The sequence below is a fragment of the Enhydra lutris genome, unplaced genomic scaffold (genome assembly GCF_002288905.1).
Source record: "Enhydra lutris kenyoni isolate GAN:26980312 unplaced genomic scaffold, ASM228890v2 scaffoldscaffold23, whole genome shotgun sequence".
Taxonomy (NCBI): Eukaryota; Metazoa; Chordata; class Mammalia; order Carnivora; family Mustelidae; genus Enhydra; species Enhydra lutris.
Window position 1 is genome coordinate 18074789 of NW_019154107.1, and position 17783 is coordinate 18092571.

General features: G+C 36.3%; 1 protein-coding gene across 1 annotated transcript in view; it reads left to right on the forward strand.

Annotated features, from left to right (window-relative positions):
- Positions 1 to 17783, forward strand: part of LOC111150500 (cilia and flagella associated protein 47) — a 526123-nt gene that overhangs the window by 405577 nt on the left and 102763 nt on the right. Inside the window, exons 55-56 of the mRNA XM_022507981.1 lie at positions 2630 to 2734; positions 6093 to 6249. Coding sequence (XP_022363689.1) covers positions 2630 to 2734; positions 6093 to 6249 — 262 coding nt within the window. The remainder of the gene's footprint in view (positions 1 to 2629; positions 2735 to 6092; positions 6250 to 17783) is intronic.

Sequence of the window (17783 nt, forward strand, 5' to 3'; positions counted from 1 at the left end):
TATTTTTTATCATTATTTTTTATAAACATATAATATATTTTTATCCCCAGGGGTACAGGTCTGTGAATCACCAGGTTTACACACTTCACAGCACTCACCCCAGCACATACCCTCCCCAATGTCCATAACCCCAACCCCCTCTCCCAAGCCCTCTCCCCCCAGCAACCCTCAGTTTGTTTTGTGACACTACGAGTCACTTATGGTTTGTCTCCCTCCCAATCCCATCTTGTTTCATTTATTCTTCTCCTACCCCCTTAACCCCCCATGTTGCATCTCCACTTCATCATATCAGGGAGATCATATGATAGTTGTCTTTCTCCGATTGACTTACTTTGCTAAGCATGATACCCTCTAGTTCCATCCACATCGTCGCAAATGGCAAGATTTCATTTCTTTTGATGGCTGCATAGTATTCCATTGTGTATATATACCACATCTTCTTTATCCATTCGTCTGTTGATGGACATCTAGGTTCTTTCCATAGTTTGGCTATTGTAGACATTGCTGCTATAAACATTCGGGTGCATGTGCCCCTTCGGATCACTCGTAGGTAAGGATTTTAAAATATTGATGTTTACTCATAAATCCTTCAATAAGTAAGCATAGACTGATTATCAAGGAAAATAATGATATAAAAAACTTGCTTCCCATCACCTATATACTATGGAAAATTTCAAACAGTTGCAGAAGTTGAAAGAATAGTACAGTGCACAAACTTTTACCTTCTACCTTGGTTCTTATGTTAATGATTTGCTACATTTGTTTTCTTTCTCTTACATTTCTTACTGTTCAGTCTGAAGGTAAGTTATAGGCATCATGCTATTTCAACACTAAGTACTTCAGATTATATTTCATAATAGCATAATTAATCTTCCACATCATCTAGTATCCTGTCCAAATTTAACTTTATTCAGCTGTTCCGATAATCTTTCTCTCTTCAGCTAAGATCCAGTGTAAACTCACATATTGGAATTGGCTATTATGATGACACTTGCTTGTAATTAAATGTTTGCAAGTTTCCAACAGGTCCTATATTTAACATAGTATTTATATCCCATTACACTAAACCAGTACATTTGCTACAGATAAATTGCAACCAATAGTGTTTATCTTCCTTTCCTTGAAACCATGGGATTTTTCAGTGAATTTTAGGTGAAAATAAAGGAATTTTATTGAGTTACTGTTTGGTTATATACACTACCTCAATCTGCACCATATGCTTCTGACATATATTTAGGGAAGAGGAATTTGAGGCCAGAGAATCTAAGATACTTAAACCATGTGGTTAGTAAGTGGTGGAACTAGAATTAAAATCCAAGTTAATGTAGTAGTATGTGGTTTTTCTAATGAAGCAGATGATTTCTTTATATCTATCTATCTATATAGAGAACTTTTTTCATATTTGCTAAATTAAAAGAATATATGAAATACAACTTTTTTTTTTGCTAAGGTTGATATTAAAATTAATTTGTACTCCTTATTTATACATAAACTTAACTGATGAACTCTCAGAGTGAGAGCCAGCCTGAGATAAAAATATTTGCTATAGATAAACCACACATATATAGAGTAAGGAGGTGACTGTTATAAATATAACAATAAATTGTGTTTGTATTCCATGGTCATTATCAGAGCATTATTATTAAACACTAAGTGCTATATTCTACAAGGATTCAAATGACACTACTGTATTGCAGTTTTATATTTTCAAAAGTTATTGTGAAAAATACAGTAGTGGAAAAAAATGAACTTTTCAGACATATGCCTTTTCATTTTATCATTCTTTTTTTTTTTAAAGATTTTATTTACTTATTTGACAGACGAGATCACATGTAGGCAGAGAGGCAGGTAGATAGAGAGGAGGAAGCAGGCTTCCCACTGAGCAGAGAGCCCAATGTGGGGCTTGATCCCAGGACCCTGGGATCATGACCTGAGCTGAAGGCAGAGGCTTTAACCCACTGAGCCACCCAGGTGCCCCTCATTTTATCATTCTGTAAGAGTTGATGTTAAATATTATATTATTCGCAGTGTAGCATTTTGATGGAGTTTCTGGCTTCTCTCATAATCTCTAGAAAGGTAACTCATTCTAATACTGCTCAGACTCAAGTTATTCTAACAGGTCACACCTTGAGAGTGTGTGTGATCGGACAAAAAGGAACACTTCAATGTATACTAAAGAAACCTTCCTTACATCTATGCTTACGATCAGTTCATCTCTTTTGACATCACCAGGGCTAAAAGTTAGGTTCTCGGTGGTTTCACATGTATCTTGGGATGATTTATAAACTATAGGTTCTTAAAAAAATATGCTTATTTCTGTTACTTGGGGTTCTTACTCAGTTTATATGGGGTTCTTACTCAGCTCTAAAGATTCATCCTGATTTCCTTTTATAAAGCAAGTAACTCCATGTGGTCATTGCCTGGAGGAAGACCATGGGGTAAACACTACTAAACACTGTTTACTGTGGCCATTATACCAGTCTTCGCCAAGCAGACATACTAAGAATGGGTAGCACATGCAAGACAACACACTAATCACACGAAAATCAACCTGGCATGTACCTAGCATGCCAAGGTCCTGGCTCAAACAAAAGCATTGATTTTTTTTTCTCTCTCTGAATTTACATAGCTGACCATCTCTCCTCACTCCATCAAAGAGATATCTGTTCACTTTTTTCCTTCGGCTCTTGGAAGAACTGGTCATCAAGTTTCTATCACCTTCTGCTGTACTCAGGTATGATAGACTATTATTGGACCAAGTCAAGTTCATTAAATTTCAGAATCAATAAATAAGTCTAATTCATTCACTTGACATATTTTGCAAGCAAAACAAGTTCATTGTAAATTATTAATTAAATGAACTTTTGGAAATGCAGTATAGATTGTGCATGTGGAGGCATCTAAAGAAGGCATTTTTAAATCCTTAGATTACATGAGTGAAGGTGAACATACAACCAGATTTAAAATATAGGTATTTTAATGGAAATGCCATTTTGTTAGCATTTTTGTTAATTTCCTGACTTAATGTTTATTCATATTTTCATGAACTTAAATATGAAACTGTAGAAAATGTGATCTTACAAATATTGTATTATTCTTTCATACTATTTCATCTGTAAAGTGTTACTGATTAGTAATAATTTTTTTAAAAGCAGCAATAGTTAAGGGACACCTGGTTGACTCAGTTAAGCATCCAACTCTTGGCTCAGGTCATGATCTCAGGGTCCTAAGATCAGGCCTCACATTGGGCTTCACACTCTGCACAGAGTCTGCTTGAGATTCTCTCCCTCTGCCCCTCATCCCGTTCACACACTCTCTCCCAAATAAATAATATCTTTTAAAAAATAAATAAAAAACAAAAATAATAATAATTAATAATTTTTTAAGCATCTCTAAACTTGCTACATGCCATTCTAAGAATTTTATCAACTCATTCTCACCCCAGTCCTGTGGTAGAAGTAACAATTCATTTTATGAATCGGGAAACAGACACAAGGAAATTAAGGTCAGGCAGCTAGTAAGAGGTTTAACTTGGACCTGAACCCAGGACATGTGACTTCAGCCTGTCTTCTTGACTGTTTTTGCACCTACCTACAGACTATTATAACTCTCTTACCGCCAATGAAAAATTTACATAACTTTTGACAATTATTATTACTTTTTATTTCTTCAAGTGTTATGAGGAGGAATGTAAATGGAGATATGTGCTTTAAATCCTACAGGACACCAAGGAGCTTACAAAACATACCACCTGAGAGTCAATGGAATCAAATATAATATAGGGGACCCCATGTCAGTGTAAGACCTGTGGGTGACTAGAGTATCCTCTTTTCCAAGAAAATGTGTAATTTGCCTTCAGAAGAAAAAATCTGAGGCTATTAAATTTCTTACGTGATGACTGACTTTTACGTAAACTGAAGCAATGTTCTGGAAGTATGCTTGATTCTCATAAATATTAAAAATAAAAACAATGATCCTTTTCATACAGAAGAAGGAAAGAATAGTAGAGATTATTTCCTTCTACAAAAATACTTTTAACAAGGCAGAAATATTTTTTAAGACATTTATTTATATATTTTAGAGAGAGAGAGCATGCAAGCAGGGGTGGGGACAGAGGGAGACTGAGAGAATCTCAAGCAGACTCCTCACTGAGTGCGGAGCCCAATATGGGGCTCCACTGGGGTCCTCACAGCACTGAGATCATGACCTGAGCTGAAATCAAGAGTTGGAGGCTTAACTGACTGAAAAACCCAGGCACCCTGGAATTGGATATTTAAAGGTTGTGCTGTGTCTTCTTTCAAAAAAGTTTGAGATAAAGATGGGCGAAAACATTACTTTTTTTTTTTTTAATGCACATAATTGTTTGGATACTTTTTAATTCCCCTCTCTGAATCCAGGGATAATTTAAGCAATGCCAGGGCAGTTGTTGATACTAGTGTCCAATAATAGTGGGATGTGGTTTAATTTAGAAGCTCCAATATTCCAGGCCACTTGCTGAAACCTGAAAACATGGCCTTCTTGTTTTTGTAGTTCAGCTCATTCCCAGTGGTTTAAAGTAACTTCATTTCTGTCATCCAGGATTGATTTTTATTAAGTAGCCAAAATAAGTAATTTATGTGAAAAAAAGTTGTGAATATAACTGAACCCTGTTGCTTGATTCCAGTCATTCTATTGTGTGGAGTCAGACATTGTAAGTGAAAATATATTGCACTTGTATTCTGCTAGTAGAATCTCTAACTAAAAGAAGTGCAGGCACTTGAAGATACGTACAGATAAAATTTACCTTTAATCCTTCCTATGCGGAGACAGCATTTTATAGGTGTACTGTCACCAACTGTCCTAGTTTGAAACAGTCTTAAATGTTTTCCTCTTTTATTGGAGGCTTGGACACATCTACGTAGTTTAAGAGATTATAAACTAGGTTATTGTTTGTTGGTTTTCATTTTGTGACCTCTTTATTCATCTGGAACGTCAGCAAAGTATTCAGTGCAGAACAGAGTCACAGTCTGTTGTGCTCTCAGGACTTTTATTCTAAATGAACACAAAGGAAACATTTTCAAACAGTGTTCTGCAGGTTTATGAAACCCAGATAAGAACAACGGCTACATGCAATCTCCTTCGTGTAATTTTTGAGCCATTCTTCCTTGTCATGTCATAACAGAACATACACTGTCCTAGGCAGTAGGGATAAATACTGTGGCATGCAGGTATGCATACTGCCTTTTTTTTTTTTTAAGATTTTATTTATTTATTTATTTGACACAGAGAGAGAGTTCACAAGTAGGCAGAGAAGCAGGCAGAGAGAGAGAGGGAAGCAGGCTCCCCGCTGAGCAGAGAGCCCGATGTGGGGCTCAATCCCAGGACCCTGAGATCATGACCTGAGCCGAAGGCAGAGGCTTAACCCACTGAGCCACCCAGGCACCCCTGCATACTTCCTTTTAATGGGACTTCAATCTGTTCCTCACCATCTCATCCTTCATGTGATAACCATCTGAATTTCATTTGAAAATCACTCTAGGGTTTTGGAAACTTCATGTAGTGTTTACTATCCAGTTTGCTAGACAAACTGATTTTTTTAAAAAACCCTGAGCATAAATACAAGGTTTTCATTAGGATTTCTCTTTGATATTGCTATAAGTAACCTCTTATGCATAGAAAGATGTTCCATAGTTGAGTATCAATAATCTTTTGCCCTTTTTTTTTAGTGCAGAAATACATTGAATATTCAATAAAATCAAAAGGAATTTGGGAAAGAAAAAATATATAATAATGCAGATTAAATATTAACAACAAAGTTTTTTTTTAATATAAAGATTCATTTATTTATTTTAGAGAGTGCATGAGCAGGGGGGAGGGACAAAGAGAGAGAGAGAAGCAAAGTCTCCACTGAGTGGAGCCCAACATGGGACTCCATCTGAAGACCCTGAGTTCACAACCTGAGCTGAAATCAAGAGTCAACTGACTGAGCCACTCAGACGCCCTGCAGTATTTCTTATCTACCAAGATTTTTATGCATATTACATTTACTAAGTGTTGCAAATAAAATGTATGTGATTAGGATATATATGTCATGCATGTTTATCTTTAAACAGTTTAAAGAATGGATATTCTACCTCTCTGGAGTAGGACTGTTCCCCCAGCCTATACACGTAGAAAGAGTAACTACATACCTCCGTCTTCATTCATCTATTGTTATACCTTTCCAAAATCCCACCAAGGAAGATGTTTTGGTCAATATTATACTAACAAGTAAGTTGGGTTTTTTTAAATATATTTTACATATGTTATTTTGTAATCATTAGTCCAACTTATTTTATCATAAAATCCAACCATATTAGGCGTAATGGACAATTTAGAGATCCATTAGCTATTTCAATAGCATTACTTTATAAAAGAGAAAACAAGGTATGAGAGATGAAATATCTTGGCTGAAATCACCACTTATAAATGGTGGAGCCAGAATCAGAAATTAGAAATCTATGTACCAAGTCAAGTTCTTCCAATTTATCTGTAAAGCCAAATACGTAAGGTAGTAGATTTGTAAGATTCTTATGACGTGACCCAAATATGCCAATGCTTATTCCTTCAAAGTTTTTAGCAATTCTAGTATTCTGGTTTTGTTTTATTTTCCTCTTTTCTTTTTTTTGAGTTTTGATTCTCTTACAGCTAACATACAGTGTTATATTAGTTTCAGGTGTACAATATAGCAATTTAATAATTTCATACATCACCCAGTATCGTCATCATATAAACATAGGGGTGCATGTGTATCCCTTTGAATTCGTGTTTTTGTTTTTTTTTAAGATTTTATTTATTTATTTATTTAGTCAAAGGGAGAAAGAGAGTGCTAGCACAAGCAGGCAAAGTGGCAGGCAGAGGCAGAGAGAGAAGCAGGCTCCCCACTGAGCAAGGATCCAGATAGGGGACTTGATCCCAGGATCCTGGGATCATGACCTAAGCCGAAGGCAGTGGCTTAACCAACTGAGCCACCCAGGCATCCCAGTATTTTTATATTTTTGTGGTAAACACCCAGTCGTGTGATTACTGGATAGTAGGGTACTTCTAATTTTAGCTTTATGATTAACATTCATACTGTTTTCCACAGTGGATGCACCCTCTTTTCTTCATAAATAGCATATTTGGATTAAATTTCAGTTGTAAAAAACTTGGGTTTTTTTTTATGTCATATTGAAGATACATGTTTTTAAATTAGATTATGTGGGGTTTCTGATCACTTTTTATTAAAAGACCAAATATTGAAAGTCTGAAAATCAACTCATTACAAGTTTTCTGAAACACATTTTAAATCTAATATTAGACATTACTAATTTTATCTTTTCAAATGTTATTACTACATCTACTAAAACTACTACTACTACTACCACCACAATTCATTGTATATACCTCAATTGTTGGGCCAGAAGAAATGCATACATGTTAAGGTTTTTGATATAAATAACCAACTTGCTCTCCAGGATGGTTCTGCTATTGCAATTTGTGCTGCTCTCAGGAATATATTACAGACAGTACTTCTGCCTATAAACTCTGACCAGTAGCATTCTCCATAATCTTCATCAATCTGATGGAGGCAAAATTGGATTTTATCATGATTGCAAATGACTGTTTTTTTGATTAATGCTGAAACCGAATGCTGTCATTTACCTGTTGACGTTTTCATCTTTCCTAATTGTCTCCTCCTGTTCTTAGTATGAAATAATTAAGTAAAAATTAAGAATATAATGTCATCTATTGTATAATTCCCTTGTGAAGACTTTGGCGGTGATGAGGAGAGACATGCCAGTATTTACTAAAAGTTGATTGTACACTCAAGGAAGTCAGCATTTTAATATGGAAAAGATGTGAGCATATGTAGAGGCAGAAAGAAGCAGCCAGGGTTGAGCAGAAGTTAAAGCTGTAGAGGAGTTGGGGCTTAACTGATGGGTAAGGCTCTGGGAGGACTAAGATCAGGCTTGAGGTGGAAGGAGGGACATTTCTCCCTCTGGACAGGTAGAGATAGGATAAAACAAATGTGACTGTAGATAAATTGTTAGGTCTCAGAGGCACTTGGGAATTAAGTGCAGTTTTGTTTATGTTTTTATCATCTGGGAAAAGGGAATAGAGTAAGAAATTTGATGAGTGGCTCAGTGGTTTGAAATAATTGTTGGAGGGAATGGAGGATGGAGCTGACAGAATTAAAATATGAAACGTATTGTATTTGGTTGGGATTGGAAACCACAAATTTAGAGAGGCACCAAGAAAATATGTGTTTGTGAAGTTTGTACCACTTCTGGGGCTCAGAATTTCTGGTATGGGAACAACACACAAGGCTGATAAATAGATCTGTTCAAGGAATAGAATTTTCAAGGCAATTGCAGCCAAATCACTCCTTAACTATGAGAATGTTATAAAAACATATTGGATCAAGATTGTTAACATTAGAAATAAATTATGAAGTAATTTGTGGCTTCTTGATTTTCTTTAATTGGTCTAAAATGCTCTTGTTATGTAACAGGAAAAAACAGTAAGCTTGACAATGAAAGATTTATTAGTCTTTCATATTTTAAAACAGTCTCTTTTAAGTAAATTCTCTCTCTTTTGAGTAAATGTTCAGACCCTCAGGTTCTCCCCCTGCCTTCAACCTGAGGAGAAAGACAACAACCTCTGATATCTTCTTTTCCTTCACTTTCTCCTTTTCCTTTATGAAAAGATTTCCCTTTTCCTTTTCTTGATAATGAAGTTTCTCTCTTTCTCTCTGTCATAACCTCCCCCCTCTTTCTTTTGTGGGTTCTGTTTTTTCTAGCTACCATGTTCTTCTCTTCTTGCATTCGTATTCCTTGGTGAGTGGGCCTCAAAATTTGGCCTGAATTGTTGAAGGGCCATAAGGAAGCGTGACTAACAAAAGACAAAAAAATTCAACCTGTATGCCAAATATACTTATTTTAAAAGGCACTAAATTAATAGCTTCTTATTTAAATATTTACAAAAGTCTTAAAATTACTTCATGGTATGCAATCCCTTGCTATCTTTCAAAAGATGTCGGTGTTTCTGCAGATGCTACACAATTCACAGAATCCCCTTAGGGAGGTTGATAGCAAGATTTCATAATACAGCACCAAGCTGGTGGTCGCTCAATGAGAGAGGTCTCACAGTATTTCAGATCCTGCATTCCTGATTTTTCTTTCAATAGACAGATGGATAGATAAGATATATATGAAAAGATAGCTTTCAGAATGTGCTATTTTTCCAAGAAGGCAACATTTTTAGAATTGCAGACTCATTCTCAAACTTTTATATTGCCAATTCTCTAATGTCTTTTCTTCTGCTGATATTTTAGCTGTTTTTCTATCTTAATCACTTATCTCAGAAATATTGCCCTTTGACATTCAAGGATCTTTTAATTCTATTTAATTAAATTCATTAATTCTATTGTATGTTGTCTCTAAGTTCTTTCAGTTGAACATTACACAAGGCAAAGTATTGAAAAGATTATATTTCAAGGGTCTGTTCATATCTTAATTCATGCCACCTTTAAATGATAAAAGAGGTAGATGACTAGAGAGGAGATGGCCTAAACGCTCAGAGAATGGTCGAGACTTCTCCGAAGGAGACCATTAATGAGTCCCATGAGGAGTAGGATGCTACAGATAGCATCAGATAGCCTTCAGATAACCTGGGAAACTTGCATTCATTGTACACTCACTTGGTACCACGTTTGAACTCTGTAAATGTGACTATACTCAATCTTTAAAAAAAAAACTCTGAGAGGCTTCTCAGATGTGGGATCTGAGGCTTAGAATTCTCTCAAAGCCATACAGTGAATAAGTGATTGAACATTGTCTTGAACTCATCACATCTAGCTGTCTTCTCCAGGACCACCTAACTGACATTCTAACTTGTCTGCTTACAGATGGTGCTTATAAATCCCCATACTGATAAGGCTTTAAAGAATGGTGCTTGCCTCTCTGCTTGCTTCCTGCCCTAAGATCTCAGGGAAAGAGACCTCCCTTCCTCCAATCAAAGGACCTCAGGAAATAGCTCTGACTCCCATTCCTTTTGCATTTTCTCAGCTCTTCAGGTCCCTCCTTTCTCTTTTCGACTCTGCCATCAGATCCTGGCTCTGCCTCATCAACACATGCTTGGATTTCTTGTCTTGACCTCCTTGTTCAGCCTGGACATGTACCCTTGTTCAGTGACTACTATCAATGGGCTCAGTTCCCACAATCCTCTCTTATCAGTAATTATGCCGTACCCCCGAATCCCTGCTCTCAAATTTTCTACTCTACTTAGCCAGAAATAAAGTTGGAAAAAGGAAAGGTAGCCAGGAATTGATCTGAGTCAAAATGTTCGAAATTAGGACCTGATGAATTTAGGAACTGAAGGACACATTTCCATTATATATATGTGTGTGCCCTTGCTCATCTACCCACATTCCAAACCTGCTAATCTGTGCTCAGTAATGGCGGAGGTTACATTAACTCATAGCTTTATTCTTAACTAAATGAGTGTTTCAAAGTTGGCATATTTGTTGGTAGAGCAGGAATTGAATCTTCAGTCACTATTATGTGTATTGACATTCTGTTTTATGCCGAAAACTGTCATACACACATTTCAAAATGACTATATCTGCAACATACATACACACCTACATGTATACATTGTATTCTGATCTCATGTGATATTCTAGTTGTGAAATCTCACATGGGTTTTATGCCTAAAAGTTACGTATATGAATGAAGCAATAACTAATGCATGTAAAGTAGCAGTTTTCATTTCTTTTGTACTAAAATAGCTATAGTCTTGAGATTATTCACTCTCTCTACTGAATTCAAATTTAAATGCAGTATTAGTGATTTGCTTCAAATGTATAAGTGTAAGTGGATTCTTTTCCAGACATTAATAGTTTTATTGAAGTACAAAACAAAATAACATAGGGATAAAAGTGTACCTACCAATTATCATATTAGTTTTACAAATTTCAGCTTCCATTTTGAAGGTTGATTGATGTAAACAAAGTACTGTGTTGAGTTGTTGTTGACTCAAGGTTAATTATGACCATCGTGTTCACCAGCAGTAAAGTAATAAAGCACACAATGTAGCATAGTTATGACATGTTAATGATACTTACAGGACGGGGAAAGTCAATGTCTAGTGCATTTGATTTGACATGTTAGAATTAGTTTATGAAAATCTTGTCCCTGGAGGCCCTCTTATCTAACGTACCTCCAGAGTTGAATACATATTTATGTTAAATATGTAGTGATCATTGTATATTGTCAATCAGGGTGTGCATAGCTTTATGTATACATAAAAAGAGAGAGAAATAGGTATAAGAAAAACTCCCGCACTCTCAAATTCTCTCCCTAATTAAGACAATGTACTAAGTATTTCAATCAATAAATAAATATTATTGGGAAACTTGAGATTGGTGGGCAGTTGGAGTGTCAGATATGCAACAGTCTCTTCATACCCTGGTTTAATTGGATTGTTTTAGTTTGCTTTGCTTGTAGCAAATAACTAATGGTTTTTTAGTATGGAAAGTTAGATATAAAATTATTGTTGTAGCCGCTTAGCAGAAAAGTAATATGAGATACAACTTGCTTATAATTAATTTTTTGTTTTTTTACTTTAGACACTTTTTAGGAGACTTGATATTTAGAACTCCTTTTTTCTTGTTTAGTAGATCTTAAAAGTCAGTAACTAATAATTGGGAACTTACCAAATTTATATTCCCAGGTCCACACTAGGTTATTCTGATTCATTATGTCTGGGGTAAGACCCTACCAGCATAATTTATTCCAGTGTAGGTTGTTAGAAGACTATACTTTCAGAAACATTGCTGTTTACACAAAGGTCTCAAAATATATTTTAAAATCATATACCTCAATTAATAAATATTTCTCAAATACACTTCAATGTGCATATATTTACTTATGAAATATATACATATAGCATTATCAGCTCAGATACTTAATGTCATTAGAGCTTATTTCCTTTTCATAGAGAATTAAGTACAATTTATGTTTTTTTAATGCTCCAATAGTTCCTTTTACACAAATCCCATTTTATTTTTTTCTTTTTCTTTTTTTAATATCTTAATTTTATTTTATTGTTTCAATGTTCCAAGATTCATTGTTTATGCACCACACCCAGTGCTTCATGCAATACTTGCCCCCCTTGATACCCACCACCAGGCTCACCCAACCCCCTACCCTCTCCCTTCCAAAACTCTGTTTGTTTCTCAGAGTCCACAGTCTCATGCTTCATCTCTCCCTCCAATTTCCCCCAATTCACTTTTCCTTTCCTTCTCCTGTTGTCTTCCATGTTATTCCTTATGTTCCACAAGTAAGTGAAACTATATGATAATTGACTCTCTCTGCTTGATTTATTTCACTCAGCATAATCTCTTCCAGTCCTGTCCATGTTGATATAAAACTTGGGTATTAATCCTTTCTGATGGAGGCATAATACTCCATTGTATATATGGACCATATCTTCTTTATCTATTCGTCCGTTGAAGGGTGCCTTGGTTCTTTCCACAGTTTGGCGACCGTGGCCATTGCTGCTATGAACACTGGGGTACATATGGCCCTTCTTTTCACTACATCTGTATCTTTGGGGTAAATACCCAGTAGTGCAATTGTAGGGTCTAGGGTAGCTCTATTTTTAATTTCTTAAGGAATCTCCACACTGTCTTCCAAAGTGGCTACACCAACTTGCATTCCCACCAACAGCATAAGAGGGTTACCCTTTCTCCACATACTCTTCAACACTTGTTGTTTCCTGTCCTGTTGATTTTGGCCATTATAACTGGTGTAACGTGGTATCTCCAAATACAAATCCCATCATAAAGATAATAAAATGTGCTTTCATTAATGCTATAGGAATGTATTTTTAACTTTATTTTTTTGCCATTTGGTCTTCAATTTTGTCCCAAGATACAACTTTTTTTTTTTTAAGACACAACTTTTTATTTTGGAAAATTTCATAACTATAGAAGAACACAGTACAATGAAAAGTTCTATAGCTTTCATATACATTCCTCTGCTTTGTCAATTGTTAATTTAGGGAGGAATTTGCTTTATACCCCATCTCTGTCTACCTATAGATACATAATTTCATCTCTAAGGCATCTATGGCCTTAGAGAAAGGACTTTCTCTAGCATAACTACAAAGCCATATCATACACATAGATTTAATATAGATATATTAATATTTAATATATACTCCACAGTAAAATTTCTCCAGTTGTCTCAAAAATGTTCCTTATAACTTAAAAATTTTATCTTTTTTCCAATCTGGGATCTGATTAAGAGCTGTGCATTGCATTTGGTTATCAGCACGGGAGTTTTGATCTGCTCCATTCCTGACCCGGGCTGGTTCACTCCTCCTGGGGCAACCTGGTGGTCCCCTGCTCCTGGGACATCACCATATTGATGCCGAACTTAGTGCGCACACCTGATTGGCATACCACACTACAGCCCAGAACTCCTGGGCTCAAACGATCCTCATGCCTCAGCTTCCCAAGTAGCTGGGACTACAGTTGCGCACTACCAGATCTCTTAAGTCTCCCTTAAGCTAAAAATTTCTTCCCACCTTGTTCTATCTCTTATAATATTGGCATTTTGAAGAGTCCAGGCCAGTTGTTTTATAGAATATTGCACATTGTGGATTTCTTCCCTTTTTTGTACAAAAAGTTCTGTTTCATAATTTCATATTACATAACTTGGAGATTATTCCGTGTTAGGACATACAGAACTACCTAAATATAATAGCTTTGCAATATTACATTGCATTGATATACTTTTATTTTGTCTTTGTTTCTTCATTACTCAATTCTGACTAACATTTTGGGAAGAATATCACATACTGTGTACTTATTACAACACATCACAAAGTCCCATCATTGGGACTAAGTGTAACCACTTGGTTAAGGTTGTGTCTACCAGATTTGTATATTGTAATGGTCATCTTTCCCCCTTATAACTAATAATTGGGAGGGTGATAATTTGAAGCAATGTGAATAACCCCTTCCCTTACAACCTTTCCGTTGTTGGAACATTTTAGTATCCCTACTAGTATCAGTCATTATATCTCTCATCCTTGCTGTTTTTTTATTAGCTGGAGATTCTTGTATTAAGGGAAAAAATCTTTTTCCTCTGCTTGCCTCCACCCCCCCCTTCTATTTTTAAGTGTGGGTACAACTTCATGGATTTTTTTTTTGGCTTTTACAGCTCAGCTTTTACTATTTTCAAAATCCCCATCACATTAAATCACATTTATTCACAGAATATTTAATGTATAAAAGCATATGGGGATCTAAATTCAAAAGACATAAGCTGTGTGACCTTGGGCAAAGAACTTTTTTTTTTCTTCTGCATCTTCTAACACACTGGGGAATGCACCAGATAATCTCTAAGTTTGATTTTATGATTCTTTGGCTACTGAACGTGTCTTGTCTGATGGCCCACACTTTATTCAGGGGAGGCTGCTTGATCTTTTTGTTTAAAACAGCGTCATTACCATTTTATTTCTAAGTAATTTCCCTGAGTCTGGGAAAACAAAAACATAACAAATGTTAACAGAATTGTTCTTGAAACCTATCTCTTTCTTCTCTGGATTTCTCTGTATCCAGATCTCCAATAGGACCTTATGGCTTTTAAGAGCAATTAAAAAAAAAAAAAACCGGGGCACCTGGGTGGCTCAGTGGGTTAAAGCCTCTGCCTTCGGCTCAGGTCATGGTCCTAGTGTCCTGGGATCGAGCCCCACATCGGGCTCTGTGCTCTGCAGGGAGCCTGCTTCCACCTCTCTCTATCTGTCTGCTTCTCTGCCTACTTGTGATCTCTGTCTGTCAAATAAATAAATAAAATCTTTAAAAAAAACAAAAAACAAAAAAACAAAAAAAAACCCCCCTTGGGGGTTTTTTGCTTCTGCATCTTCTAACACACTGGGGAATGCACCAGATAATAGTCAGTTAAGCATCCGAGTCTTGATTTTGGCTCAGGTCATGATCTCAGGGTCATGAAATCGAGCCCCTCATCAGGCTCCATGCTTGGCGCAGTATCTGTTTGGATTCTCTCTCTCTGCCCCCTTCTCTCTCTCTCTCTCTCTCTTTCTCTCCTTCTCTCTCTCTCAAGTAAATAAATACATTAAAAAAAACACTCCCTAAAGCTTATATTTGTACAAACCCATAGCTCTTATATCAATAGGAAAAAAAAATCTCTTACTGCTTTGCCCTTTTCCTCTTGTGTTGAGGACTGTTGAACTTGTTTACTGAGTTTTTGAATTGGTTTTAATTTTATTGGTTTTGAGAAGACATTCAAAGAGTGGTGCCAGGGCAGACTAGAAAAAGGCAGTGTAAGACCCTCTTTTTTTTCCCCTCCCCTTTTCTTTCCATTATTGATTTCCTCCAGTCAAAAGAATGTAATCTGTATGATTTAGCTTATTTTCAATTTGTTGAGGTTTGTTTTATGACTCAAGATATGGTCTGTTTTAGTGAATGTCCCGTAGGAGCTTGAAACAAATACATATTCTGCTGTTGTTTTGTGGAATGTTCTACATATGTCATTTAAATTCTGTCAGTTTATTTTGTTATTTGAGTCCTCTGTATCCTTGCTGATTTTCTGACTAGTGGTTCTGTCAGTTGCTGAGAGAGGGATGTTTAAGCACCCAGCTATAATGGTACATTTATTTCTTTTTTCAGCTCTATCGATTTTTGCTTCATGTAAGCTAAGGCTCTGTTATCTGTTATAGACATGTTCGGATTATATGTCTCCCTCATGTATCAGTATTTTATATTATGTCGTGCCTCTCTTTGTCTCTAGTAATTTAATTTTCTCTGAAATTTACTTTATATGATATTACGATAACCATTCCTATTTGTTTTAATTAACATTTGCATGATACATCTTTTTCCATCTTTTTTCTTTCAAACTACCAATGTCCCTAAATTTGAAGAAGTTTCTTGTGGACAGAATATTGTCGAACCATTTTTATTCATCCATCCATGCATTCATTCATTCATTTAGATAAGCTCTACCCTGACTACCCTTTCTCTCACTCTGCTACCCAGCAAGAGAATCAGAGTGCTGCCTGTGCCTACGAGCAGGAGCTAGAAGATCAGCTCCCCTCCTCTTTTTTTTTTTCTTTTTTGTCTACCCCTCTTAGCTGATCTGGGTTCGAAGGTTCTGCAGTGTCTTGTCTAGCGTATGTACCAGGCAATATAGAAACCAGGAACTTGGGGCACCTGGATGGCTCATTCGGTTAAACATCCAACTCTTGATCTCAGCTCAGGTCTTTATCTCAGGGTCATGAATCCAAGCCCTGCATAGGGCTCTATGCCCAACATAGAGCCTCCTTTAAAAAAAAAAAAAAGAAAAGAAAAGAAAAAAAAGAAACCAGGAACTCACCACCATGTTGTTCCTCAAGTTACTTTTTTCTTCCCATGCACTCAAAGTCTCCCCAGACTTGTCTGTTATGTCACGTCTGACAAGTTTTAGTTGTAAGATGGAGAGCCTAGGAGGAGTGGATCTACTTTGTCTTCTTAGGTTGTTGTTTTTTTTTAATTAGTAGTAGTAGTTATTATTTTTTTAAGAGATTTTATTTATTTATTTGACAGACAGAGATCACAAGTAGGCAGAGAGGAGGCAGAGAGAGAGGAGGAAGCAGGCTTCCTGCTGAGCAGAGAGCCTGATGTGGGACTCGATCCCAGGACCCTGGGATCATGACCTGAGCCGAAGGCAGAGGCTTTAACCCACTGAGCCACCCAGGTGCCCCAGTTATTATTCTTTTTTAAAAAACATTTTATTTATTTGACAGAGAGATTATAAGTAGGGAGAGAGGCAGGCAGAGAGAGGGGGGAAGCAGGCTCCCTGCCGAGCAGAGAGCCCAATGCAGGGCTCGATCCCAGGACCCTGAGACCATGACCTGAGCTGAAGGCAGAGGCTTAACCCACTGAGCACCCAGGAGCCCCATTTTTAGTTATTATTCTTTTGGATACCTCCCAGTTTGGCCAGCAGGATCCTTTGCAAGTTAATCCCTAGGTCCTTTAAATTGTTTCTATCAGTTTTTGAACATTTTGTTATTTCTGGCACATGATGTTCCAGTTTCAACACTTAACTAATTTTAAAGCTAGAATTAGACACTTTTCTAAGGTTTGCATTATAAGGACAAGGTATTTAGTATCCAAGAAACGGGCAGTAGGTGTGTTCACTATTGCTGGGATGTCCCTTTCAGGGGACAGAGCAAATAGAATTATTAAAAATTGTTGTTTCATGGTGCCTGGGTGGCTCAGTTCATTAAGTGTCTGACTCTGGATCTCAGGGTCGAGTTCAAGTTCTGTGTTTGGGTTCCACACTGGGCATGGAGCCTACTTAAAAAAAAAAAATATTGTTTCATACTGATATCTCTCTTTCAGTCCTACACCATAGGGTTCTTCCTCAATTTACCTCACTTTCTCCCCCTTCTCCCACATGAGAAACCTAGTTCTCAACACAACAGTGTAGTTCATTTGCTCTATTATAGTCAATATTTTGGCTAGTGTTGTCAAAATTACTATATTCTTACTACTACAAAAAAAGAAAAGGGAAAAAAAGAAAAAGGAATGGAAACTTAACTAAATAGAGCTAAAGCTCTCTTTATAATTACTTTTTCCACCAAAAATATATTGTACTACAGTTTAGTAGTCAGAGAAATATGGCTAAAATATTCTTTGATTAATCCTTTATTCCATGTAGTTTTGTTGTCAGTTCATACAAAGATGGATTCATGATTTTTTTACTTAAATT